This window comes from Bubalus bubalis, chromosome 8, assembly GCF_019923935.1.
Source record: "Bubalus bubalis isolate 160015118507 breed Murrah chromosome 8, NDDB_SH_1, whole genome shotgun sequence".
Lineage (NCBI taxonomy): Eukaryota > Metazoa > Chordata > Mammalia > Artiodactyla > Bovidae > Bubalus > Bubalus bubalis.
Window position 1 is genome coordinate 61,659,383 of NC_059164.1, and position 27,112 is coordinate 61,686,494.

The following is a 27,112-nucleotide window of genomic DNA, read 5'->3' on the forward strand; positions in this document are numbered from 1 at the left end:
ATGACTGAGTGACTAAGCACACACACAAGCACACAAAGCTTGTTAATAGCAATTATATGTCACTGAAACATTAATTTTTGTGTAAGCAAAAATTATATTACAAATTCAAATTGATGTATGTATCAATAACTGATGGTTCAATTGGGCAGTATATCAGTACATGGTACAGAAAGAGATAAAACCTACCTGACTTATAAAGGTGCAGTCCCACCAGCCTCATAAAGCCAATGCCAAGCTAAGGGTCTGCCTAAACAATGGGACTGCCCAGATAACATCAGCTAGATGATGTTGTGTGGCTGCTGCATTTTTTGTTGCATCCAGCATTTTTATGGTTGACATCTGGGTAGTTGAATCCTTAAACCTATACCGTTCTTAGAAAAGGAGTAGCCAAACCCATGGAGGTCAGGAATCATTTTGGAATCACTTGTATAGTGTTTACTATTGTAGCTAATACAACAGCGTAGCAGTCAAGAGGTAGGATCATTGTTTTAAGCTCAAAGCTTATATATTAACTCTAATTAAACTCTTGGAACAAGCCTTAAACATGATCTATTTGATACTAATACTGACTATAAGTTAAAATTGACTAGTCAGTTCTATTTCTATTTTTAAATTATGAAAAGAAATCGGTTAGATTATGCTCAGATCTCTAGTAGTATAAGTCAACTATTTGAAAAGAGAGGTTGAAAAATGAAGCTATTTATTGCTGACATTCCTTTGTTTTTGATTCTTGAGTACATGACTAAAAGATTTAGCCCTTACCAAGCCAAGTAGATTAAAAATTATGTAGTGGATGAGGACAGTTTAAACAGTGCAAGATTCTTTTATTGAATTTATTTTCACAATTAAAGAATTTCTTATTCTTTGTCAGAGTGCAGAGTACTTTTCTGTAATCCTTTTTGAAGCAGTTCACGTGTATATTTCCTCCTTTAATTCTTATATTTCAACCTATAAAGAGAATTATAGATTTTTATTTTCCACTTAAAATTATAGTTAAATAAAAATACCTATTTATTGTTACTTAAGGTATGATTAAGACACATCTTTTTTAAAAAAATTTTCGTATTATATGGTATCATTTGGATCAGCAGTTATAACATGTTTCAGATTTAGAAAAGCACCCTGTGTTATTGGAGAAACAATAAGAAACATGTTCACATACATTTGAATTCATTCACTCTTAACATTTTAGAAGGAGAAAACCTTGCTCTTTGTTATATTTATAATTGAGCTTTCTTATCCATACTTTACAGAGGATGTAATTGAGTTTTAGCAAACTGAGTGACTATTGCTATTAAGAGAAATGAATTTCTAAGAGATGACAACATAGTTGAATTTAGTAATGAAATAAATGTGGGTGAACAGTCTAAGGAAAATTTTCAAATTGTGTACTATATAGTTTAAATATTTTCTTACTGGTTTTTGCATAGAGATTGGTAGCTTTATAAATTTTGGTTATATATTTCTTCTATCAATCATACTGAAATCTCTAATAAACTAATTTAATAAACTAACATTTTTTAAAAGTGTATCTCAGCAAACATGCATTTTTAAAGACTTTCAATCTTTTCATATTCTCTTGCATGTAAGTTCATTTAAAAATATATATTTATGTTAATTTCATAGCAAATGGTGAGTTATGGTAGAAAAAGAGAAATAAATTGACTCCAACTTTCTATAGGGGTAGTAGAGATATCTAATAGTCTAAAGCAGAGCTAAAATAAAGGCTTGTATCCATCATGATCTTTGTCATTGTATATATTCCTTAAATTTACCCTGCTTGACTTGAAAGATGCAATGATTTCTTCTAGTGTGACTAGCTTAGTAGTAGTGATGTCAAATTGCTTTACATTTAATCCAGTGCTGTTTTCTTCAAACTGAAACATGGACTTATTAATATATTTAATATATATGCAGAAACATGATAGAGTACTAAAACTGGACTATTATATTATTTAATCAAATCCAAAGTTAGCTTTCAGAAAGGCTGATAACTATTTTAGAATTTCTGTTATTTTATTTGGTCTCCTGTACCACTTTTTATAAATACTTGGCAGCTCAGGTAGAGAAGTAAAAACAAAAATGGAGTGCTCCTTTTAAGCGGTATTGTCAATAAAAATACTAACAGTGATGTCCCCAGAGAGTTTTGAAATATTAGCTATAAATCAGTTCAGTTCAGTCCCTCAGTCATGTCTGACTCTCTGTGACCCCATGGACTGCAGCACGCCAGGCTTCCCTGTCCATCGCCAATTCCTGGAGCTTGCTCAAACTCATGTCCATCAAGTCAATGATGCCATTCAACCATCTCATTCTTTCCCCTTCTCCTTCTGCCTTCAATCTTTCCCAGCATCAGAGTCTTTTCCAGTGAGTCTGTTCTTCGCATGAGGTGGCCAAAGTATTGGAGTTTCAGCTTCAACATCAGTCATTCCAATGAATACTCAGGACTGATTTCCTTTAGAATGGATTGGTTTGATCTCCTTTCAGTCCAAGGGACTCTCAGGAGTCTTCTTCAGCACCACAGTTCAAAAGCATCAATTCTTTGGCGTTCAGCTTTCTTTGTGGTACGACTCTCACATCTGTACATGACTGTTGGAAAAACAATAGCTTTGAATATACAGACCTTTTTCGGTAAAGTAATGTCTCTGCTTTTTAATATGCTGTCTCGGTTGGTTATAGCTTATCTTCCCAGGAGGAAGTGTCTTTTAATTTCATGGCTGCAGTCACCATCTTCAGTGATTTTGGAGCCTAAGAAAATAAAGTCTGTCGCTGTTTCCATTGTTCCCCCATCTATTTGCCATGAGGTGATGGGACTGGATGCCATGATCTTAGTTTTTTGAATGTTGAGTTTTAAGCCAGCTGTTTCACTCTCACTTGCATCAATAGGTGCTTTAGTTTCTCTTTGCTTTCTGCCATAAGGGTGGTGTCATCTGCATATCTGAGGTTATTGAACTAGTTATGAATAGTTTTGCTGAAATTCATGTCAAAGAAGACAAACTATAGTTAATTTTCATAGTCAACTTAAATGTAGTGTTTTTAGTTTGGGCAGAACATTTTCTTGCTGGTGCTTTCCCTCTGTTCCTTTTAAGCTGCAGGTGAAGCTTTTTAGGACTTTGCTGTTGACAATTTATGATGTTACTGTTTCATAAGGTCTTATGCCATATGTGCCTTCCTCCTAATTTGGCTGTTGGTAAAAATGTTAGTATCAATAGTTTGTTTTCTGGCACACCATTACATTGTGAGAAAAGCTTAATAGCAACTTGCAGTTGGTATGTCTTACTCAACACATTTAGCAAAGTTACCATACACTATGAATTTGTTTTTTGGTTGTTGTTTTTTTTTTTTTTCAGTGTACCCGTGTGATGTGGACACCTCCTCTCCGTGAAAGCTTCTCATATCCATTCCTTGTACTTCAGATGTTGCTTGTGACTCACATTCTCAGGTAACTTTGACTTATCTTTAGAGGTTGTTATTTGTTTTGCATTGAATAACTTAAGCTGGAATTTTTAAAACTTCCATTATGAAAACAATGTAATAAAATAATTAAGATGATGCTGTTGCTAGGTTGCTTTCATAAAGGTATTTTAAGAATATAACTTCAAAATATATTACTACCCAAAATGTTTTCTTAATCTGCCTTCTAGTCTTCTTTCCTTTAATTAGTGATCCACAGATATGCAGGAGGAGCAACAAGTCGGCTTCTGCTTCTGCCATCTCTGCTTTCCCAGGTCATTTTCTGCCACCACAGCAGCCTTCCAAAAATAGGAAGAAGTGGGGAAGCTTGTGGCAGTAGGGTGAATCCTACACAAGAACAGTTCATGGAATACGTGTGGTCAGGAACTGTCATATGTGTAGTTCTTCTTTCTACATTTGTTTAGCATCCCTGAGAACTGAATAGCAGGGGTAGAAAGAAACCTTCTGAGTAGATAAAGATATGCTAGGAGAATTCCTGCTAGAAACGCAGGATTGAATTGGGCTCATCCCTGTTTGTCTGGCCTTCAGTTAGAGACCTAATAGAGATGCAGGCACCACACTGGTAGAGAGTTTAAAGGAGAATAGTGTCTTCCCCTTCTACTGAAAGATACAGAATTTAGACAGATGCTGCCTTGTTTGAGAGGGTGACGATAAAAGAAAATGGAGTGTAGGAAACAATAGAACAAAGCATGATGAAAATCTGAAGATGACTCCGACTAGTCTAACTCTGTTCAATGCAGAATTCAGGAGAACTGGTTGACGTCTGTTACATCAAACCCTTTGGGTGATCCATTTCCCCATGATGAGCTTGGCAGGAATAGAGCCATTATGTGGCTTTGTCTCTTAGTGTTTTTAGACCGGCCTTTCACAGAATATGGGATGGGTGGCAGCTTTTGTATTAGCTCTTAAAGTCTTTGCAGCTCCAGTCTGATTGCTCTGCCTTAAATTCCTCTTTTATTATGGAAATTAGAGCTTCTTTAGCGTCTTCAAGTAAGCTGAACTCTGGATTCATAACCTTTAGTTCTGGTGCACGGTGATAGACATTTCCTTCTCAAACACTTTGGGAAGAAGTGATGTGCTGTATGAACACCTGATTCTCCACTGCACGTGCTGTGTCTCCACAACCACACTCTTGATCTTGGTTTTTTTCTCTAATACAGTGCACACAGTAGACTGCCCATCAGTCTCTATTTTCTGCTTTTCACCTACTTTTCTGCTTCTGTCTTAAATCCAGTGCTGGCAAACTTTTTCTTCCTCTGATTCCCTTGCTAATATGCTCTGATTGTCCACCGCTGCTCAGATCAGAGATCCAAACGCCCCCTGCCTTTGCCTCCTCTTCTCTTTTCTGTGTCCTAATCATGCAGGACCCAGCTTTTATCTCATCTCCTCCAGGAAACCTCTATCAGCTGCTCAGCCCATATCCTAAACGCTTGCTTGTCTGCAGAATACTTATTGCTTAGAATCTGCTACTTCTGTGATTTTTTTTCGTAGACATCATCTATCTCTCCAAATTAATCTATTGAATGCAGCTTTACATATATATATTTGGTTGTGAATTCACCAAAATATAGTTTGAAAAAACTCAGCAGATACACTGACTCAGATTTCCCCCTCTCCCCTTTGGAAACTTTGTTTTTTTACAGTTATTGCTGTTGTTTAGTCTCTGAGTCTTTCTGACTCTTTTGCAAACCCATGGACTGTAGTCACCAGGCTTTTCTGTCCATGGAATTTCCCAGGCAAGAATATTGGAGTGGGTTGCCGTTTCCTTCTTCAGGGTATCTTCCCAACCCGGAGATTGAACCCGTGTCTCCTTCATTGGCAGGTGGATTCTTTACCGCTGAGCCACCTGGGAAGCCCTTGTTACAGTTATACTGGGTATTTACTTTTCATAGTAAGTTGTTGTAATTGGGTGTCAGTAGGCATAATTTTTAATCCATTGGCTCATTTTATATGTTACAACCATATTGTGTTTAGAGATTCTAATTTGTATTAGTTTGGAGCCATGCTAGAATGTTTTCTGGTTATGTGTGTCTGTTAATCACTCAGTTGTGACTGACTGTATGCGACCCCGTGGACTATAGAGCCTGCCAGGCTCCTCTGTCCATGGAATTCTCCAAGGAATAATACTGGACCGGGCTGCCATTTCCTTCTCCAGGGGATCTTTTCTGGTTAAACTTATTTTATCTTTTTAAGGGCTACGAAACTTTACAGAGGAAGCCTGATTGCACTCTGCATTTCCAATGTATTTTTTATGCTTCCCTGGCAGTTTGCTCAGTTTGTACTTCTTACTCAGGTAAGGTGCTTATATTTTTAAACTGAATTAAGTTTAGTATATTTGATTATAAGAACTTAATTATCTAAAATTATAGAACTGATACGTTACATGATTCTAAGTCCTAAAATGTTCTTTTCAGTTGATATTTTGAAAGAAATTTCAAGATAGGGCAATAAATAAGATTTATTTATTAGTGGATATTGAGAGTGGGGAGTAGAATGTGTGCTCATTTCTCCCTGCACCCACTACTTTGATTTTTTCTTATACTGGCCTTATTCCTATTCATAGAAAGCAACTTGAGTTGCTTTTAAATGTCCTTTGAAATGTCTTGCTTGAGAAAGGAAGTCAAGCCTGGATTTGAGACCTAACTCTGTTCAGTAGCTTCTTAGTTGGACAGACAGCCTAACTTTTCTTAGTTTCAGTTTTCTCATATATGAAGTAGAGAAAATGAAATAACCTACTGTATTGGGTTGTGATTAGGATCATATGGGGTCATGTATGTATTATAAGACTCCTAACACATTACCACTACTTAACAGGATGTCAGGTTGGCTGTTTCTGTCTTCTTTTTTTTTTTTTTAAGAGAAGCTTTGAATAAGTGAAAGTGTTAGTCGCTCAGTCGTGTCTAACTCTTTGCGACACCATGACTGTCGCCTGCTGGGCTCCTCTGGCCATGGAATTCTCCAGGCAACAATACTGGAGAGCACAGCTATTCCCTTCTCCAGGGAATCTTTCCAACCCAAGGATCGGACCTGGGTCTCCTGCATTTCAGGTGGCTCTATTTGTACTTAATTCTTTATTTGGTCTTACCTTTTAGACTCTCTTATCTTCTTTAGTTTGTTGACATTTTAAATGTTTCTGGTTTAAAATGTCCCTGAGGGTCACTCCTTAAAACGCAGTAGGCCTGTTGTGTATTGCTTAGCCCCTGAAATGGAAAGGGAGAGCTCCTACCCTCCCGTTGGTGGAGATGGCCAGCTTTATGTTTTTTATCTGGGGGGTGGGGAATGTGGGGAGTTGCATGGAGTGAGAGGAGCTAGTAATGTGCTTCTCTGTGGGGCTTACACGGAACAACAGCACGCTTGCCCACGGTTGTGTTGAATCAGTCACCCTTCAGCAATGATGTGTTCCCCATGGAGAGATCTGGGTAAAGGGAAGCATTGTTTTCTTGCTTTTAGGAAAATTTATTGTAGATTACTTGGAGATTAAAAACTTGATGAACAGAACTTAAGATACATGTTTATAAGTATTCAGCTATTTCGCTGTTTGTTTAAAACGTATTTGTGTAGTAAGAGAAGCATGGAATTTAATTTGAATTGCTTTTTCCATGAAGAAAGATGGAAAGACACTGTTTGAATACCTCTCTATTTTACTAAAAAACTGAAAGTGAAAGTTGCTTGGTCGTGTCCGACTCTTTGCAACCCCATGGACTATATACAGTCCATGGAATTCTCCAGGCCAGAATAGTGGACTGGGTAGCCTTTCCCTTCTCCAGGGGATCTTCCCAACCCAGGGATTGAACCCAGGTCTCCCGCATTGTGGGCGAATTCTTTACCAGCTGAGCCATTTTACTAAGAGGTACATTATTTAATCAATTTATTCATATAATCAATTAATTCATATGAATAACTCCAGTACTCTTAGAATTCTTAGAAAATACATTCACAATTTTCTTCAAAACTATTTAAAAATTAATACCTCTGTAATACAAGTACTTCTAGCTTGAAATTTGATAGATTTGATTATAGCCAACACTGGAATATTTGTACAAGTATGAAGGAGAACACTAATGGAGATACTTTTTAAGTGTGACTAACAAGCAGAACCTAATATATTTTTACACACACATGCATTAAATAATTATTTTTTAGCTTTTAATGTATCTTTCCCAGTTATGTATTAATTGTCACATTATAATTGCATTTTCATATTGTTTGAGCAAGGCACTTTGTAATTCTGCATGTCGGCAGTAGAGTCACTCTGACATTAAAAGGGGTATTGTTTTGGATAATCTGCAAAGCAGATAATTTACATGGTTAATTGAGAGAGAAGTGAATGGAAGAGAATAGTCAACCAATATTTGCTATATTAATGTATTTACCATGTTTAATAATAAATTAGCAGGTAAGAGGGAAACTAAAGAACTTTCTATATAAATACAAATTTGAGGCAAAATAAAGATAATTCCTTTCTTAATTTTTTAATCTATTCATTATATATGTATAATTTTAAATTTTCACATAACTTTTTAAATTTCAGATTGCATCATTATTTGCACTCTATGTTGTGGGATACATTGACATAAGCAAGTTACGGAAGATCATTTATATACACATGGTAATGATTTTTAAATTTGTTTTTTCCCATATATCTTGACCTTAAAACAAGCTCCTGATTAATATTTGATTTATTCATGGCTGAAACTGGTTTTAACATAGTTCCACAACTAAAACAAGTGTTAGTCAAAAACTGTGATATAATTAGCAGATCTTGTTTTAGATAGGCCACCCTGAAAATTTTATCTTGGGTCATATTACCTGATTTGAGTTTGTGTCCAACTTATACATTATCAGTAAAAAAGATAATTCGTGAAAGAGATCATGGAATGGTGTATTATCCAGGAACCTTCTGTTAAAGTAAAGTGGTATATCCATTTATTGAACACCAACTATTGAGGCACATGGGACATATCAGTGAATAGAATTGCAAAGATCCCAGCATGTATGTGGATTACATCCTACTAGAGTAGAGGAAGGAGAGAAGACAGAAGATAAATAAGAAACATAGTAAATTGGTAAATTATATAGTATTTTAGAAGGTGGTATGGACTATAGAGAAGGATAAGCCATGATACCCCGAGGAGGTCAATAGGGCCAGCTGTCAGTGGATGGGAGATTGAGAAGTCAAATGAGGTGGTCAGGAGAGGTCTTACTGAGAAGAGGGGAGGGTAGTGGAGCAAAGATTGGAAGGAGGCAAGGGAGTCAATTAAGTAGATATCATGGAGAATATTCCAGGTTGATGAAATAGAGCAGAGATCTTAAGGCTGGATGGTTGATTTTGAAGAATACTGATTTTTTTTTTTTTAATATTTGCCTTCTCCATCATTAATTCTTACAATTTTGTTTTCTTTTTCCTATAATTTTAATATAAGTACAATATGCCATGGGTTTGTGCCAGTCTTAGCCTATCAATAACTGATTTTGTGGTTTGACAGGTACTTGTGGTTCTTATTATCATGACAAGATGCCTTTTAGCAATAATTACCAGGAAATTTTGAAAAAATAATCAAGGTTTATTACTTACAGGACCTGGAAATTACACAGCACATCTAGGACCATGCAGTTAGGTCATGGGGACAAGGGGAGGTATGGGAGAGGTAGGGAGCAAGCGTGCATCTGGGATTCTGCCTTTGTTGGCGTCTAGGATGAGGGCACAGGGTTTTGAGGGCTCATTCTTTTTGGTGGATTTAAAACATAAGAGTGGGAATTTAAATCACAGGAAGGGAAAGACTGGCCCAGAGGTCAGGTATTGAAATTAACAAAGATCTCTAAAACAAAGGAGCCTCAGTAGGGGCAGGTGACCTGACTTCATCTAGTCCTGTGGCTGGCAGTATGTTTATTCAAGAGATAGCCATATTTGAAGTGGATTGCAATAAAAGCTTAAGTCAGGCACTTGTATTACTAAAAAGAAAAAAAATCCCAACTATCAGGGTTTATACTACAGCCATATATTTTTTGTTCTCTAATAATTGGTACATATAAAAGGACATTTATAAGATAAATTATGGACAGAGTTATAAAATGAACAATAATGAGCCTACCCTCCAGCTGAAAACTGGAACCATCATTACTTTGAAGCCCTTGTGTCCTGAATATAGCCGCCTCACTTCTCTTGGAGATAACCATGAGCCTGACCTTTCAAATTATAATTGTTTTCCTTTATGACTTTACCATATGCGTATGCTTATGCATAGATAATAGATTTTTATAATTAAGTTTTTATATTGTTTTTGAGGTTTATAAAATGGTTTCCTTTTTGTGTGAAATATGTTTTCACTCAGATTTCTGACATTTGTATGTTACTGGAGTTCGGGCATTTTCTTTTTTTATGTTTCTTATTGTATAAATTAAGCACAATTTATTTATCCATGTTCTTATTGAAAGATGTTTAGATTTTTTTTCCTTTTATGAATAGTGCATTTTTCCACATACCTCCTGGGGCATAAATATAGAATTTCTCTAAGCTATTTACCTTGTAGTAGAATTTTTAGGTGGTAAATTAAATACATGTTCAGTTTCACAATTTAATATTACATTGCTTTTCAAAAGTGATTAGATTACTTTGAACAATAACATGTAACAGTCCTTGTTATTCTGTATCTTTTTTTCTTTTTTAATTTTGTCAATCTGGAGAATATAAAATGGTATCTTATGACCTTAATTTACATTTTTCTCTGGTTTTCAGTAAAGTTGAACGTGTTTTGGTATGTTTATAGGCCCTTTGTCCTTTCTCTTTGTGTCATTCCTATTCAAAATTTTCATCAGTTTCTCTCTTATGTCCAAGAAAAAACGTCATTTGTTTTATTCACTGCAGTGTAATCCACTACTTTCATTATTTATTTTGATGCTTGAATTGTTCCTGATTTGACCGGCTACTTTCTGCTGGCTTCTTTGTCCTTTGTTCTCATTGTGCTTTGAGTACTTTTTCGAAGAAATCAGAAAGGCTCAGTTTCATCAAATGCTTTTCTACATCTGTCTAGAGATCCTGTGTATATTTTCTTCTTTAATATGTTGCTATGAAGAATTACATTGATTGATTTTCTGCATTAAGCAACCTTGCTTTTCTGAGCTAAGCAAAACTATATATTCCTGGATTCATTTACTATTATTTTGTTAGAGTTTCAAATCTGCGCATGAATGGGATTGGAGAGTACTTATCCTTTTTCACACTTGATTTTTTTCCCCCAAAGTGTTTAATATGCTTTTTTAATATTGCAGTAAAAATTAGAATAAGTGTTAAGCCCTTAGTCTGTATAAGCAGCTATGGATGAGGACTTTGACTTAAAGTTATAGTTTTAAAAGTACTAATATGACACAGGCTTAGTTTATAGTAGAACCTATCTTGGGTAAATGATACATGCTTTATCATGTCACTTACTAACTATGGAATCAGTTACATACTATGGACTATCTTTGCTTTCCAAACTCCTAAATCTCTGTAGTTACATAAAGGAAAAAAATATGAAATTTCCTCCAAAATGAATTTTTTCCATTTTTTATTATGATAAAATAATATCATACACATAAACTTTACCATCTTAATTGTTTTAGGTGTACACATCAGTGATACTAAGTACATTCTTATTGTTGTGCAAACATCACCACCATCTATTTCCACAACTCTTAATCTTGCAAAATGAAGCTCTATACCTTATAAAATTATAACTTCCTATACTCCTTCCCCCCATGTCCCCCCAGTGCCCTGGAAACCCTCATTCTGCTTCCTATGTCTATACTTTTAACTACTCTAGGTACCTCATATAAGTGGAATCATGTGGTATTTGTCTTTTCCTGAATGGGTTATTTCACCTGGCATAAATGTTCTCAGGGTCCATCCATGCTGATGCAAATGGCAGGAACTTCTTTTTTTATGGCTGAGTTTTGGTCTATTGTGTATATGCCACATTTTCCATATCCATTCATCCATCAGTGGAAACAGGCTATTTCCATGTCTTGGCCATTGTGAATAATGCTGCAGTGGACATGGGAGTGCACATATCTCTTGGAGATCCTGTTTTTGTTTCCTTTGGGTATATGCCAGGGGTGGGTTTTCTGGGTCATATGATAGTTCTATCATAGTTTTAATTTCTTGAGGAACTTCCATACTGTCCTCCATAGTGTACCAACTTACCAGTAGTGGGAAAAAGGGCTTTTTATTCTCAACATCCTCACCAATACTTATCTCTTGGCTTTTTGATAATGGTCTTTCTAACAGGTATGAGATTATGAGGTAGTGTCTCATTGTGGTTTTGATTTGCATTTACTAATGATATTGGACACCTTTTCCTTTGATATTATAATAGCATTTGATAAATCAACATCTGTTTCTGATTTTTAAGATCTTAATTAAATGAAAACAGATGGGTGTTTCATTGAACTTTTGATACATACATGTACTTTAAGCCAAAAGCTAGTATCATGCAACATGATGAATCAATAAAACTATTCCCATTAATGCCAGAAATTTAAGAAATATGTCTTCTGCCACTCTTAACATTGTTGCATAAATATTAACTAATACAACTGACTAAAAAATAAGAGTCTCAAATAGAAAAGGAAGATATAAAAATATCATTGTTTGTAATTGATATGCTTCTGAATATGTAAAAAACCCAAATTAATAAAGTAATTACTACTAGAAACAATGGAAGTTTATATTCATTTATTCATATGTAACATTTTTCTAAATATAAAAAATCAGAAAATATGAAAAGATTTCTGATATAATAGCAGCACAGATAATATACTTTGAAATAAACTTAATAGGCAGGATCTATATGAAGAAAACTTTACACCCTTGATGTATATAAAAGAAGACTTAAAGAAATGGAAACAATGTGTACTATTTTCAAATCTAAAGATTTGATAGTGGGCAGATGTAGCTGAAATATAGTGTAATGTACATTGTAGGATACAGCAATTTTAATACAAATGTCATTTTTTCAAATTTAGGCTGATTATAAAATTTTTATATAAATTTTATGTATGTGGATCAAAAATAAAACCACTGAAAGAAAGCATGGATTATTTTATTTTTAAAGGCTTTTCTTATAATGGAGGTAAATTCTCAAGTCTTACAGGAAATGAACGATAAACTGACTAATGTAAAAATTTAGGAAACAGTTATAATAAATATCACAAACAAAGATAAAAATGAACTGGGAAAATATTTGTAATATGTTTGCTTTGTAAGGAGCCATGCTGTATAATATATGAAGGAGTGCTTAAGAAAATACAAAAACCCAATAGAAAAGTGGACATTAGGAGTAGGAAATTCATACACACACAAAACAATGTAAGTAGTAAATAGAAGAAAAGAAGCTGTATGTCTCATCCCTAAGAATGGAAAGGTGCATAGGAAAAAATGAAACAATGAAGCAACCTTTTTTTTTTGTTGTTAGATTGGCAGATATTTAAAAAGAATAATGCATGATACTGGTAGGAGTGTGTATCAGCAGGAACTCTCATACCCTACTGGTGGAGAGTATGATATTTTTGTATGGAAATTTGTCAGTATTTTCTCAAATTTTAAAATGTTTGTATCCTTGACCCACAATAGTAATTCATCCCATAAATGTGTTGACATGTACTAATATATAAGATGGATACATAAGGATATTTTCTCAGCAGTGTTTATAATAGGAAAAACAAAACTAACAGCAAGACAAAATTGGAAAGCACTTAAGTATTCAGAGTACTGGTTGCATAAATTATAGCGTATCTCAAGAGTAGAGTACTTTTTTCAGTTATTCAACAGAATGAATTAAATTGGTTTAAATTGATATGTACAGCTCTTTGAAACAAACTAAGAGTAAAAGCAAGCAGTAGCATAGCTTCTGGGCCAACTTTTCATTTGTGGTTTTAAAAAGTTATAAACTAGAATTTGTATATGTGAATGTAAGGATGCACAGGGAATTGGTGGTGGTGGTGATTTCTGGGGTTTTGAAGTGGGGCATAGAATGCGGGTTCTTTTCCTTGTATATTCCCTTTTGAACGGTTCAAATTTTGTTTATCATGGTCATGTGCAGTTTTCAGAATAAAAATCATTTTTTTGGTTTTCTGTATGTTAATTATATTTTTCTTGGATTTTTTCAGATTTCTCTTGCACTTTGTTTTGTTTTGATGTTTGGAAACTCAATGTTATTAACTTCTTATTATGCTTCCTCTTTGGTAATAATTTGGGTAAGTGTTCCTTAAGTAAATGTCTGTTTTTGAAACTAATGGTTTACCAGTTTATCACTGGCTTGAGATTCATGAGGGATTATCTTTCAAGAACGGTTTCAAGTGTGTTACTAAATACATATAATGTGATAATGTATTTAAGTTCTCACTTCCAAAGAAACACAGCAAAAATTAATGCCTGAAAACATGGTGCTTTGCTTTGTACTCTCAATCTGTCCTTTCTCTCTAATCTTTCATGTCACCTAAATTTTGGCCCAGGGTTTATTTTAGAATGATTTCTATGCTCTCCTCTTTTTCTTGTTTCCTTCCCTCTTTTCAGAGTTTATTCTCTTCTTTCCCCACTTTGTCACCCCCTTTCCTTGTTTTGGCATCTCACAGCAGTCTCTCCTTCTTGTTCCACTGTGATCAGAGAGAGGCTTGAGGACTTGTTTTTTTAGTTTTTTCCCTTCATGTCAATTTGTATGACTTATTCAGATAATTTAAATCAGGTAATGAGTCAGTTCTATTTTTCTAGATCATTAAGAGCAGATGTAGATTATGGAGAGACAGTCTTACGGAATTAGGGTAACAGGTCATCTAAAACCTTCTGCCACTTTTGTTAGAATGACTTTCTAAATATAATATCTCTCTCTAAATTTAAAGACTTGCAGAGGTGGTTACTCCTTTTTTTTGTCAATGGATTTCTCTGTTACAATGTTTTGCATACCTAAGAGGAAAGAAAATATTCCTTATGTTTAACATACAGGTGCTTTAGTTTTAGACTGGTTTCTTGGAGATGAAAGCATATTGCACTGTCTTAACTGAAATATATTCTACTTCTTGAATAGTCATTTAAGTAAGTCAGATCATTTTGTCTTTCTTGATTTCTAGAACCCATTAACAAATTTGGAATCTGCTATTTCTTTGTCCAATTTTACAAGTAACCTTTTTTAAAGATTCTGTTTTCCAAATACCTCTTGCCAGTCTAGACCACCATCCCTTTCAGGTTGTGTGACTTGAGTGTACTCCAGCACAGAAATGATTAATTAGCATGTGGTTGATGCTTTGTTTTCAATAATGACTAAAAAACACCCCTCATTAACTGAATTGCTGTGCTTTGCTATTACTGATAGTTCTTACAGTCATGAATTCTGCTTGTAATTAGGAAATGTGACAGTGGACTCAGTTCTATATTTACATGTGTACACGGAGAAGTCCTGGTATTACTCAGGGTGAAGTACATGACTGTTGGTACTTGTGTACAGGAAAGCCATTGAATGGAAGATTGCCTATCAATAAAATCTAATCTTAAGTACATATTTCAGGAAATTTTCTTCAGTTCTGTTGAACACCTACAGTGTGTTAGGCTTCCTACTGGGTGCTTGATATTGAGGTGTCTCTCAGGTATAGATTAAGCATTATGCATATTTCATGTAACAATATTTTGATGTATAAAAATAAATGATGGCAACAGGTGCAAAATGTATCATGTTTTTGTATATTTAACTATAAACGTATATTTAACTATAAATGTGTCTATTTTTAGTTATCACTTTGAAACCTTAATCATAACACATTTTGCATTCTCAGATATTTGGAAACTTCTGAAAAGATTTAATTTGGGTTCATGTATTTATGTTTCGATCTCTAACTATATTTTTGCCAAGTTGGAAGTAGATTTAGATCTTTATAGATACTATGCTTTGGAAGTTTGTTATGTATCTGGAAAGAAATCAGATTTGGTTGAGAAGTATTTAGTTGGTTCATTAAAAACTCATTTATAGTTTATTCAAGGAGTTAGTAATATTTTAACTTAAGGAAAATCTTATAAGACACCTATCTAAAATTCGGAAATTATTTTATATTTCTTGGTTCTTAGGTAAATCAGAACCAGTCATAGAAATCAATTATAGAAATTTACATATAGAGATTTTTCTTTCAACTTTACAAAGTGACTAACTGACCTAAAATATTCTGGACAAAACAGGGCTTCTTGAAATCAAATAAGCTTGTATTGATTCTATGTGAAACAATGAAAATTGTGCTGAATTTTAGATTTTGAGGGTCGTGTTATTTGTAAGTATTTTTTTGGTACCTGAATTTGTGTCTGTAATTGTTAACTTTATGCTATGTTATTTTCTCCATGCAGGGTTTACTGGCAATGAAACCATATTTCCTGAAAATAAATGTATCTGAACTTAGTTTATGGGTAAGAATCAATCTATTTGCATGTATACATTCTTCCTTCTCTAAAATATATCATTGGTTTTATGTTTTACTTTCAAGGAATTGATCTATATAATGCAGGAAGTCTAACAGTTTTATAACATATTAGGGCTCAATTTTAATGTGCCAAATTACTCTTTTCATGAAGCAAGATTAATATTGGATAGGTAGTTAAAGAATTTCAATTTTCGTATTTTATTACCTGTGCTTTTTCTGAGGAGCAGTACATGTGTAAGAAACTTTTAGTAGAAGGGGAATTTAACTGCAATTGCTGTGTAACTCTCCTCTAAAATATTAACTTTGATAAGAAGATTGTATATATTTTTCTTTCTGGTGACAGCCCTTGATTTTGAGGTAACATTCTTTATTTTAAGGTGCATGTGTTTCAGCATTTTCTCTTGGCTGTAGCAATAATTACTTCACATGTGATTAAAGCATTTATTTTTTCTTCCTAGGCTATGTCTATGCACTGGCTGTATGATGCATTGGTTTAGTTTTGTTTTGCTATATTTTTCTTTTGTAGGTTATCCAAGGATGTTTTTGGTTATTTGGAACTGTCATACTAAAGTATTTGACATCTAAAATCTTTGGTATTGCAGATGATGTAAGTATATTTTTGCTTAAACTTGAAAGACTTGAAGTAAACAGGCTTAGAATGAATTACTAGAGTTGCCAAGTGCCACTATTTAATCTAAATTTTAAGGTGGGGTCTATTCACCTGTTATTTTATCTATCTAATAGAAAGTAAATGTGACTAAATATATAGTCTATTCTTCAAAATTAATTTTTGACACAGTCTCTTATTTTATTGGTTTTTCTAGATCACAAAGGTTTTAAAATTTTAAAGAAAGCTCTAGAGTCTTAAGCTCAAATTTTAAAACCTATGCAGTTATTTTCCTATGGTTTCTTTATAATCCCCTTTTGCAACAGACAAAGACACCACCTTCAGAGCCTCTTAAATAATAAATTGTATTATAGACTCATTCTTTTTTTTTTCCTTCCAGTTTTATGATTAGTGCTTATAAAAGGTTTATTTATAAGCTTTTATAGATGATTTAATCCAAGTCAGTCTTGTGAGAGACATTTTTATTTTTGCTATTGGTTTTACTTTCTTTGGTATTTGGGTAGGAGAGATAATAAAATGAGAAGAAGTCTGTTTTATAATTGCAAAAGATTCACCCTATCTGTAATTTGTCTATTTTATTTTGATATTTTGGTGAGCACATTACTTAAAAGAGGACACTAACCAACGTGCAAAGAGTAACGTAAACCACACTTTTTTTTTTTTTCTGTAATTTATTTTAATTCACTGTCTTTCTTGCTCCTGTAATAGATTTAAGTTGTGGTTTTGAAACTGAGTTCTGTGAAGTTCTGGGACTTCACAGGCTCTTTGCATCCAGGATACTCTAGCTTTAATCTCTTACATAGTGGACATCTATACAGGTTTTCATATGAACAACAGAATTGTTTGCTTAAAAAAGATTGAGAACCACTGGACTATTAAAGGGGTAGTCTACAATCTGTGGAAAGATATTTTAAAAGTTTAAAAGCATAGCCTAAAATGCATTTATTCAGTCATTCAGTGTACCTGCTCTGGGCCTGGCAATCGAATGCATCAGGGGGATGATGTTTTTGCCTGGTTTTGGTTTCAAGGTAATGCTGTGCTTGCTAAAATTATTGGAAAATGTTCAATCTCCTGTTTTCAGTGAGAATTTATATAGAATTTATATTATTTCTTCCTTAAATGTTTGTTAGAATTTGACCATGAAATCTCAGGATCTGAAGTTTTGTTCATGGGAAGATTTTCTACTACAAATCCACTTTCTTTAGGAAGTTACTGGTAGTTTATATCTTTAGTAGAAACACACCCATTTCATATATATCATCAAATGGGTCATGTTTTTTAAAAATTATTATAGGATTCAGATAGTGAAAAAATTCTTATTGAAATTTTTTACATATATGTGAAATTGTCTTTTATGTTCTTTATTTTTTTTTTTTAATTTTATTTTATTTTTAAACTTTACATAACTGTATTAGATTTGCCAAATATCAAAATGAATCCGCCACAGGTATACATGTGTTCCCCATCCTGAACCCTCCTCCCTCCTCCCTCCCCATTCCATCCCTCTGGGTCATCCCAGTGCACCAGCCCCAAGCATCCAGTATTGTGCATCGAACCTGGACTGGCATCTCATTTCATACATGATATTTTACATGTTTCAATGCCATTCTCCCAAATCTTCCCACCCTCTCCCTCTCCCACAGAGTCCATAAGACTGTTCTATACATCAGTGTCTCTTTTGGTGTCTCGTACACAGGGTTATTGTTACCATCTTTCTAAATTCCATATATATGCGTTAGTATACTGTATTGGTGTTTTTCTTCTTTGGATTTAGAATCAATATTATATTAATCTATAAAGAGGTGCTTTTATTTTTTGCTATGTTTTCTACTTTCTATTTACTATATTAATATTTCCAAAGTACCACTTTTTAAAAACTCCTCTTTGATTTTATTGTATTTTTCTTTGTAACTGAAATCTCTCATCCTCATTTCCTTTATTCTTATTTCTTTGGGATTGCTCTGAACCTTTTTCTGATGCTTGAGGGAAAATGCTTGGCTCTTTTGTTTTCACTTCTCTTATATTATGATAAACACATTTCAAATCTATAAATTTCCCTATAAGTAGTACCTTTTTTGCATCTTACAAGTGAACTATTTTGTGATTTTCTTTTTTAACCCAAAGATAAGTTTTATGTTATTCAGTTTATAGCTGAAAGGACATTTAAAGTCTTTCTTAGTTATTGTTTTCCAGTTTTGCTGCATTTGTGATTAGAAAAAAATAATTTGCATTGTAGAAATTCACATACCCAACAAATATTGTGAACTTATTTTTTCTTCCTAGAGACTTTTCCAATTGTGCTTTTATACACTTTGAATCTATACCATTCAGTGAAAAGATGTTTATGATATGTATAATCTTGCTTTGTTATTTGTTTTATCAGCATATAATGTCATTTGTTGTCTTTTTCATGTGTTTTTGTTTGAATTTAGTTTTGTGAGACATTACATTTGCTAATGCAGGTTTCTGTGGTTCATTGTATCTGGTATATCTTGTTCTCTTTTTCTGCCTTTAGCCTTTCTGCAAGCTTTTAAGCATATCTTTTGTAGACAACATGATACTGAATTTTTTCCCTTAACTCTAATTGAGCATCTGTCTTTAATTAGTGAACTTAAGGTCTTCACATTTATGGCAGTTATCATTATTTTGGGACTTCTTTCTTTCATTTTATTGAGATTTTCCAACCATTTTGCTTTCCTTTTAGATTCTTTTCCCTTTCCTTGGATTGGTGGTTTGCATATGCATTGCATACTTTTAGGCCAAGGTATTCTCCCTATTGGTTTCTTAAACTTATTAGCATACATTTCTTCCCTACAAGACACAGCATTTGAGATTCTTCAGGATATCCCATCGCCATTGAGTTCCTATTCACTCCCCAGCCACCCCCCAACACTTCGTTTATGTATCGTTTAGCATTTTAGTCATGATTTGCTTTGGATATAATTTATCCCCTTGCCTACGGTTCTTGCTCTTTTAGACAATAATGAATTGAAACTTTGGCAAATGTTTTCTCATTTGTTAAATGAAAATAATTCTAGCTTCCTCATGTGGCTCGTTGTGGGAAGTAAGTGAGGTGATGTAAGTATGAACTTGGTGATATGTGAAGAATAGACAGATGCTAACCGTCAGTCAAAAGTTGTGTTTTATTCCAAGGTCTGCCTGTGGTCTGCTTCTTTCAAAAAGTCTTTTCAGTCTGCCTTTCAGAAATTCTGAATTATGTTTGTTTTTCTTTACTCAAAAACATGATGTCCCTTTGTGATTGCTGGATGTTACCAAGCCCACTGGATACCTTGTAGTGTATTTCACAAGGTTTAACACCTTGAGCAGGGAAAACTCAAGGGTAAAAGCCTGTGGAATGTTGTTGATGGTGCGTGGAAGGCAGGGTGTTGTTGGAGCTATCACTTGTCAGCCAAAGAACGGAGACTGTGAAATTGGAGGGTCCAAAAACAGCCGGGTGTTAGAACAGCAAGTTCTGCCATGCAATGGAAGCTGTTTTTAGGTACTGTTAAGATTGAAATGAGTTATAGCAATGTATGGCATAATCTAATGGTGCCTCCCTTTATTCCTTACTAGGCTCATATTGGCAACTTATTAACATCAAAATTCTTCAGTTACAAGGATTTTGACACTTTATTGTATACATGTGCAGCAGAGTTTGACTTTATGGAGAAGGAGGTAAGATGGGATTTATCATTTTCTTTCCTTAGGTTTTGGTCCATTCATTTTTCATAAAGGGTGCTCCTGTTATTCAGATTCTTACCTCTGTGCTCATATCTCAGTTTGAAGGAAAAGGAAAACCTTGCAGCTTAAACCAAGATGTTCCTGTTTACATTAGCACAGCCTCATGAAATATATGATTTCTTCTCATTTTGATAATTTAGAAACATGCATTCAGTCTAGCAATTGTTTTTAGGATGAGTAAACACAGAAGCATTTCAAGTTGCTTCCTTTCAAGGATAGTATTGATTCAGTGAAACTCTCAAGCTTTTCAGTTTCCACTTGCTTTGTGATTATTTGTTTGAATAATCTCATTGATTTGAAATATCATTGAATACAGGTTTTTCATTCCAACAACATTTGTCTTTCTAAAACTGTACTCGTGTGTTTAGAAGGAAATCTGAGAGTAGTTGAGTGGATTGTGAGACAGAAGTCTGCAGTATTACTTATGTTGTTGAGCAAGTGACTCTCATTCTTTGAACTGTAGCTTACTGGTTTCTGGTAGTATGCTACAAACAGATATTGTGAGAATGAAAGGAGATACATAGGAAATACCTTTGATATTTTAAGATGTTTCACATTAAATACTATTTTGTAATACTTTATGAGCTAGTTTGGTTCAACAGACATTTGTATATATGTGCCTTTTGTGTGTTTGTGTGTGTGTGTGTGTGTGTGTGTGTGTATACACACACACCACCCACGTGGCCCTAATTTATGAGGATATTTAATTATCTCTGAGACATTTTTCTTCAGTGCTGTGTGTGTGTTGTGTGTGTGTATGGAACTGGCCAACAGTCCTTTGCTGACACATTCATTTTCCCTGATCCCCACTGGGTCAGCCATTGAATCACAGATCAGTTGGAAGAGAGTGTGCCACATGGCAGATGGCTCTTAACTCCAGTGACTTATCAGTCTTCATTTCCTGTGTTCTGGCAAGTGGTTTTGACACATAATGGCTGATAAAAACTGTGCAAGTGATAATGTTGAGCCTGCTGAAAGAAAATAGGGAAAAGTATCTTGCAAAACATAAAAATGCATGCCTATAGCAGATCAAGACTCCTTCAAGGAGATGGTAAAGGAAGTATAGGCATCAACAGAGAAATTAGGGCTCAGTGTAAATCCTTTAACATTATTGAAAATAAACATGTCATTACATAGCCTTGAGAGTATGAATCATCAGTTATGTAACAGAAGAAATAGTTTACTGAGGCACAGCATGGCTTCAGCCAATTTGAAGAAAATGGCAAAGCCATGTCCAGCCAGCTATTCTTCATCTCCATAGGTATCTTCACAGGGACTGTGCTGTAGAGACAGAGCACAGTGCAGGTTCAGAGAGAGGGCATCTGCTGCATGGTGGGAAGAGGGAACAATTTAACGCAATATCATACTGGTATGGAAAGACACTTAAGATGTATAATAGGGTAAGCAACATGCTGTGATCTTATTGAGCTATGATTAGCACACATAAAGTATCAGCAAAATTTTAACACTGGTTTTCTTTTCTTTTTTCTGGTAAAGAGGTAATCAGTGATTAACTTTATTTTGTAATTTGCGTTTTCTAAATTTTCTATAGTAGTCATATTTTAATTGAATTGTACTATTGAAAGATAGTAAAAACCAGTGAGGGAGATCTTTGCCTTTTAGATATAAAAATGGAAAGCAACAGTATTTAAAGTACAAAGACGTCAAAAGAGGAATGTTATGGCCAAAAATAAACAATGCTGGATAGACCCCATGTGTATGTACTGAACTATGTTTTTGTGTATGTACTTGGTATGAAATGAAGAGAGCAGAGAGCACCACAGCTAAATGATAAAAGATGCATTGTTTCATGAATATTATTTGAAAAATTGAACTGGGGTGGGAAATCAGGTTAAAGCTTTGTATCATATGCCAAACTTCATTTCAGTTGATGTGTTAAATATAAATGAAGCTTGAAAAATTAATTTGAGAAACATTTCTTAACTTCATATTAGTACAAAAGGCATATGAGAATGATTAATAGATTTGTCTGCGTATAACTTAAAACTGTTATATGTACAGTTTTGTACATGAAATGTTATAAAAATTAAAATCAAATGACTAACTGATGATTCTTGTGGTAAATAAAATCAATGAAACTAGAGATTAATTAGTTTAGGAGAGTGTTCAAATCGAGGACCCTCACTCTTTCTCAGCAAGCGAAAGTACAGCCCCACACTCTTCCCCTACCCACCTATGCAGAAATAGGCAAAGGACGTGAACATATACAATCCATCAGGGAGGAAATGCTGATAACTGATTAAAATGTGAAATTCATTGTCTGCTTTATTTTTTCTCTGTTTCCTAGTGTTCACAATGAGTGTATCTAACTTTTATGCTTAGAATAAAATTAATAATTATGAGAAATATTAAAATAAAAGAATTTATAATTCAGTAGAACAAGCATGTGCACATATCTCTCACTGTGGTTTTTTTCCTTTGCATTTGTTCTTTCTTTTTTAAATTGAGGTATTATTGTTTTACAACATTGTATTGGTTTCTGCTGTGCAACGGAGTGAATCAGCTGTATGTATATGTATATCCCCTCCCTCTAAGACCTCCCCCGACAATCCCACCCCTCTAGATCACCACAGAGCACTGAGCTGAGCTCTCTTCACTATTATAGCAGGTTCCCCACTAGCTCTCTGTTTTATACATAGTAGTGTATATATCAGAGAAGACAATGGACCCCATTCCAGTACTTTTGCCTGGAAAATCCCATGGACAGAGGAGCCTGGTAGGCTGCAGTCCATGGGGTCGCTAGAGTTGGACACAACTGAGCGACTTCACTTTCATTTTTCACTTTCATGCATTGGAGAAGGAAATGGCAACCCATTCCAGTGTTCTTGCCTGGAGAGTCCCAGGGACGGGGAAGCCTGGTGGGCTGCCATCTCTGGGGTCGCACAGAGTCGGACACGACTGAAGCGACTTAGCAGCAGCAGCAGCAGCAGGAGCAGCAGCAGCAGTGTATATATGTCAATCCTAATCTCCTAACTCACCCTGCTCCTCCTTCCTCACACCCCTGTGTCCACGGGGTGTGTTCTGTACATGTTCTGTTCTGTATATCTCCATCTCTATTTCTGCTCTACAAATGGGTTCATAGGTACCATTTTTCTAGGTTGCACATATATGCATTAATATATTTGTTTTTCTCTTTCTGACTTCACGCTAGTAAACTTTTAGAATATGATGTTAAAATTGTTTAAGCTCTATTAAATTTTGTTAAGTATTTTTAACACAATTTTTTAAATACTTCCTTTTTAAAGAAAACATCAGTCTTACTACTTTTCTTATATTTATTGTTAGTTATTAGCAAATGTCTAATTTTTGAAATAATAAAATAGTTATTATAAATTATCAAAATTGCTTGTCTAATACAGAATAGAAAGTGCGAAAATTGGACTAAGGAGAGAGAAATCAGAAAATGCTACTTAACTTACGTTTTGTAGAATTAAAATGTACCAGTATTTTTAATATGGTTGAATCTAGCCTTCTGTTTATAAACAAATTGAGGAAAGCATGCATAATTTCATGTAATGATAAAAGATTACTTTTGTGATGGAATGTGTTGATAACGAGCAAATCGATGCAATTTAGAAATTTCAGGCTGAGAATTGCTTGAGACTGTGATCTCAAATTATTGAGAGGTGTATAGGATTGCAATGTATAGGGCTTTTTTAGTTAAAAATTTTTTTTTCTTGGTAGTTTTTTACGTATTACTGAAGAAAATGTAAAAATGTTTTACTTCTTTTATAAACATTGATCATTACTGTGTGTGTGTGTGTTTGTATCTGGACATCACGCTTGCGATTTTTATTCCAGATAAAATGCACAGTAAAGCTCATGCCATTCTGCTGACCCTCGTTTAATATTAGGCTCTCTAGTTAGAATAGTACTGTGCAAAAGTGAATAGTAACCTTTCTAGTTGCGTTTTACACTACAAGTGTTTGGGAACTGTATCTGTTAGTGTTTTCAACTCAGCATTTTGGGGAAGTTCATTTCTATGGAAATGTATCTTCATTTTTATGATGAGAATCAGTGGGTAGATTGGTGAATGCACAAGTTTCTTAACATGTTTTAAAACTCACTTGGTTCATGATTGGCAGTTTCATTTGAAATAACATTTTTCTCTAATGAAACACTCTTTGAATTTCAGACTCCCTTGAGGTATACAAAGACATTATTGCTTCCAGTTGTTCTTGTTGTGTTTATTGTAATCATTAGAAAGGTAAGTCTATCCTTTACCTTATGAATACTTTCTCATATTAAAACATGTTAATAAAATAAAACATAGATTTATTGGAACACATTCTGTATTTTCTTACTAATAACCTTTGATGAATATTTATAAATCTTAAAAAATATTGTGCTAGTTACCAACATAAAGTAAACCTAAGAAAAAGACACTTACATTTTGACAGTCATGTATTTTGAAAGATAGGCTCAGAGAGATCATATTCACCCACATACAATTGTTTCTGTTTATGTAAATTATTACTGACTCACTTTTAACTTTTATGTAATATTTTATTAAAATATTTAACATATGCTTTTCTAAGTCATTTGTACAGTATTCATTAACTTCTGGATAGAGTTTATTATTAATCAAAAGGAAAAATAGAATATTAACAATGTATTACTAAACTCAATGAAATAGACTCCCCACTTAGCTTTGATAATGAAATCTTAAGTCCAGAGATAAATCAGGCCAAGGAAGTTCCAATCTTTAGCAAAGAGTGATATAATATTCTTTTTTTTTCTTAAGAGTTAGTGAATTTTATAACTACAAATGTTTTAAGTCAATGACTTGGGATTAGTCTGTAATTGAAAAATAAATGATAGACCCTAAAGGTTTTCTAATTCAGAGCTATTATTTCTATGTTAGTACAATGTCATGTATTTGTGGAATATTCTGTATTGTAATTATTATTCAGATCATATATTTATAATCTCTCTAAATATTTCACATACCTTATTTCAATTAGTTCTTCAGTAACATTCTAGGGTACAGATACTATTATTACCATTTTGGCAAATGCAAAATTGGAAGGTCGGAGAGGTTGTTACTGGCCTCACATCATCTCCATTAAAAAGCAAGGGAAGAGTGAGAATCAGATGGCCCCTTTACCCTCCTCTTTGGACATCATAGTTATTATTCCTGTATAGTGTATAGTTAAGTAGAGGCACTACCAAGAACCTGAACGTGGTGGAATTCACTAAAGGTGAATTAGAAGCTGAAAGGTCAGGTTTCAAGACCCTTCTTAGTTGTTGTCCACCTTCAGGAAGATCATTTAATCCTTCTGAGCCTGTTGCTCATTTATAACATGATAATAAAACCTATCTGAACAGGTTTGGTTATAGATATGCTTAAGTACTTATACAAATGTAAGATTCTGTTGTCATAATTACTATTTCTGAGTTACTTCTTATCTCCATACTTCTGTATTTTAAAGTAAATAAAAGTTTGAAAGTCTAGAAAATATGTTGCTTGAATTTTTTTTTCCAATACAGCTGTTATAAAGTGTTTAAAAATCTATTTGCAGGTTATTAGTGACATGTGGGTTGTCTTAACTAAACAACAGACACATATAAGGTAAATATGGCATTAATGACTTTGTTATTTCCTCCAGTTTATTAAGTAGGTATTTACAGTGTATTAATTTTATAGTTATGTGTTGTGCACGCAACATTTGATAACTGATGTTTCAGTTGTTGCCATCCCCCTTCTCTGCTTTCATCCTTATTCCCTCTCTGAGCAGAGCTAAGCACATCACTTACTTGTCTCTAAGTCCCATCCAGTATGCTCTGACAGTAGCCCTACACTTATTTCTACTTGAAGGACACAGCTTTGTGCTTCAGTTTGGCAGGTAAAGCAGATTACTCTGTTGATGGTTTTAGGACCAATGGACAGCCTTTTGACAGAAGAAGAGGGAAATGTAAAAGTGGACTCATACCTCACTTTTTACATAAAATAAATTCTAGATAGATCAAAGATTTAAATACAGAGAAAAATGAAACTCCCAAATAAACCAAGAGTTTATTATAATGTTAGAGTTAGAGGCCTTGTTAAGAATGGCATAAAACCGATAAGCTAGAAGGAAAGGTTGATATGTTTGAACAGATAAATTCTATGGTAAAATACCATAAGCACTATTCAAAGCAGATACAACTTGGGGGAAATATTTGCAGATCATAACAAGGTAATAATGACCATCACACATAAAGAACTTCTATAAATTAACAAGAAAAATGCTAAAAACCCATTTGAAAAATGAGTGAAAGGTACACACAGGCAGCTGAGAAAACACATTCCCGTTTTCGCTTTCCCACTACACTCATGTCCCACGAATCTCTTTTGTGCTCTTTGACCATGAAAATCGGTTTCCTGCCCTTGCAGTGGTTGTGCCCTAAGCCCGTAATTGTGCCCCCTGCTTCCCACAGCCTGTCTTGGCATGACTCACTTCTCTAATCTTTGCCTAAATGTCACCTCCTGTAAGAAGCCTTTCCTGCCTATCATCTCTGAGTAGATCCCTTGTCTCCTTGCTTGTTATTCTCTGCCATCACACCCTTTTTCTTTCTCTCAGCATTTTTTACCATGTGTTTACAAACTGCAGTGTTGTTGCCTGTATCTCCTGAAAGGGGGGATGGCCATTTCTGTTCAATTCAGCAGTTTATATGCAGTGCCTGGCATATGAAGAAAGAATAGTAGTTGAGTGATAAAGGCTTATGCATGAGTAAATAGATACATGAAAAAAATGCTCAGTCCCATGATAATCTGGAAACCTTTTTACTTGCCAGGTTTGTAAAAATTAATAACCCAGTGCTTGCAAGGGTGGT

General features: G+C 34.2%; 1 protein-coding gene across 1 annotated transcript in view; it reads left to right on the forward strand.

Moving 5' to 3' along the window:
• DPY19L1 (dpy-19 like C-mannosyltransferase 1) overlaps positions 1-27,112 on the forward strand; it is a gene marked incomplete in the record, with an annotated part of 77,793 nt that overhangs the window by 32,311 nt on the left and 18,370 nt on the right. Inside the window, 9 exon segments of the mRNA XM_045166415.1 lie at positions 3,348-3,439; positions 5,665-5,764; positions 8,003-8,080; positions 13,618-13,704; positions 15,833-15,892; positions 16,433-16,513; positions 20,108-20,209; positions 24,432-24,503; positions 25,819-25,868. Of these exon segments, the coding sequence (XP_045022350.1) occupies positions 3,348-3,439; positions 5,665-5,764; positions 8,003-8,080; positions 13,618-13,704; positions 15,833-15,892; positions 16,433-16,513; positions 20,108-20,209; positions 24,432-24,503; positions 25,819-25,868 (722 nt within the window).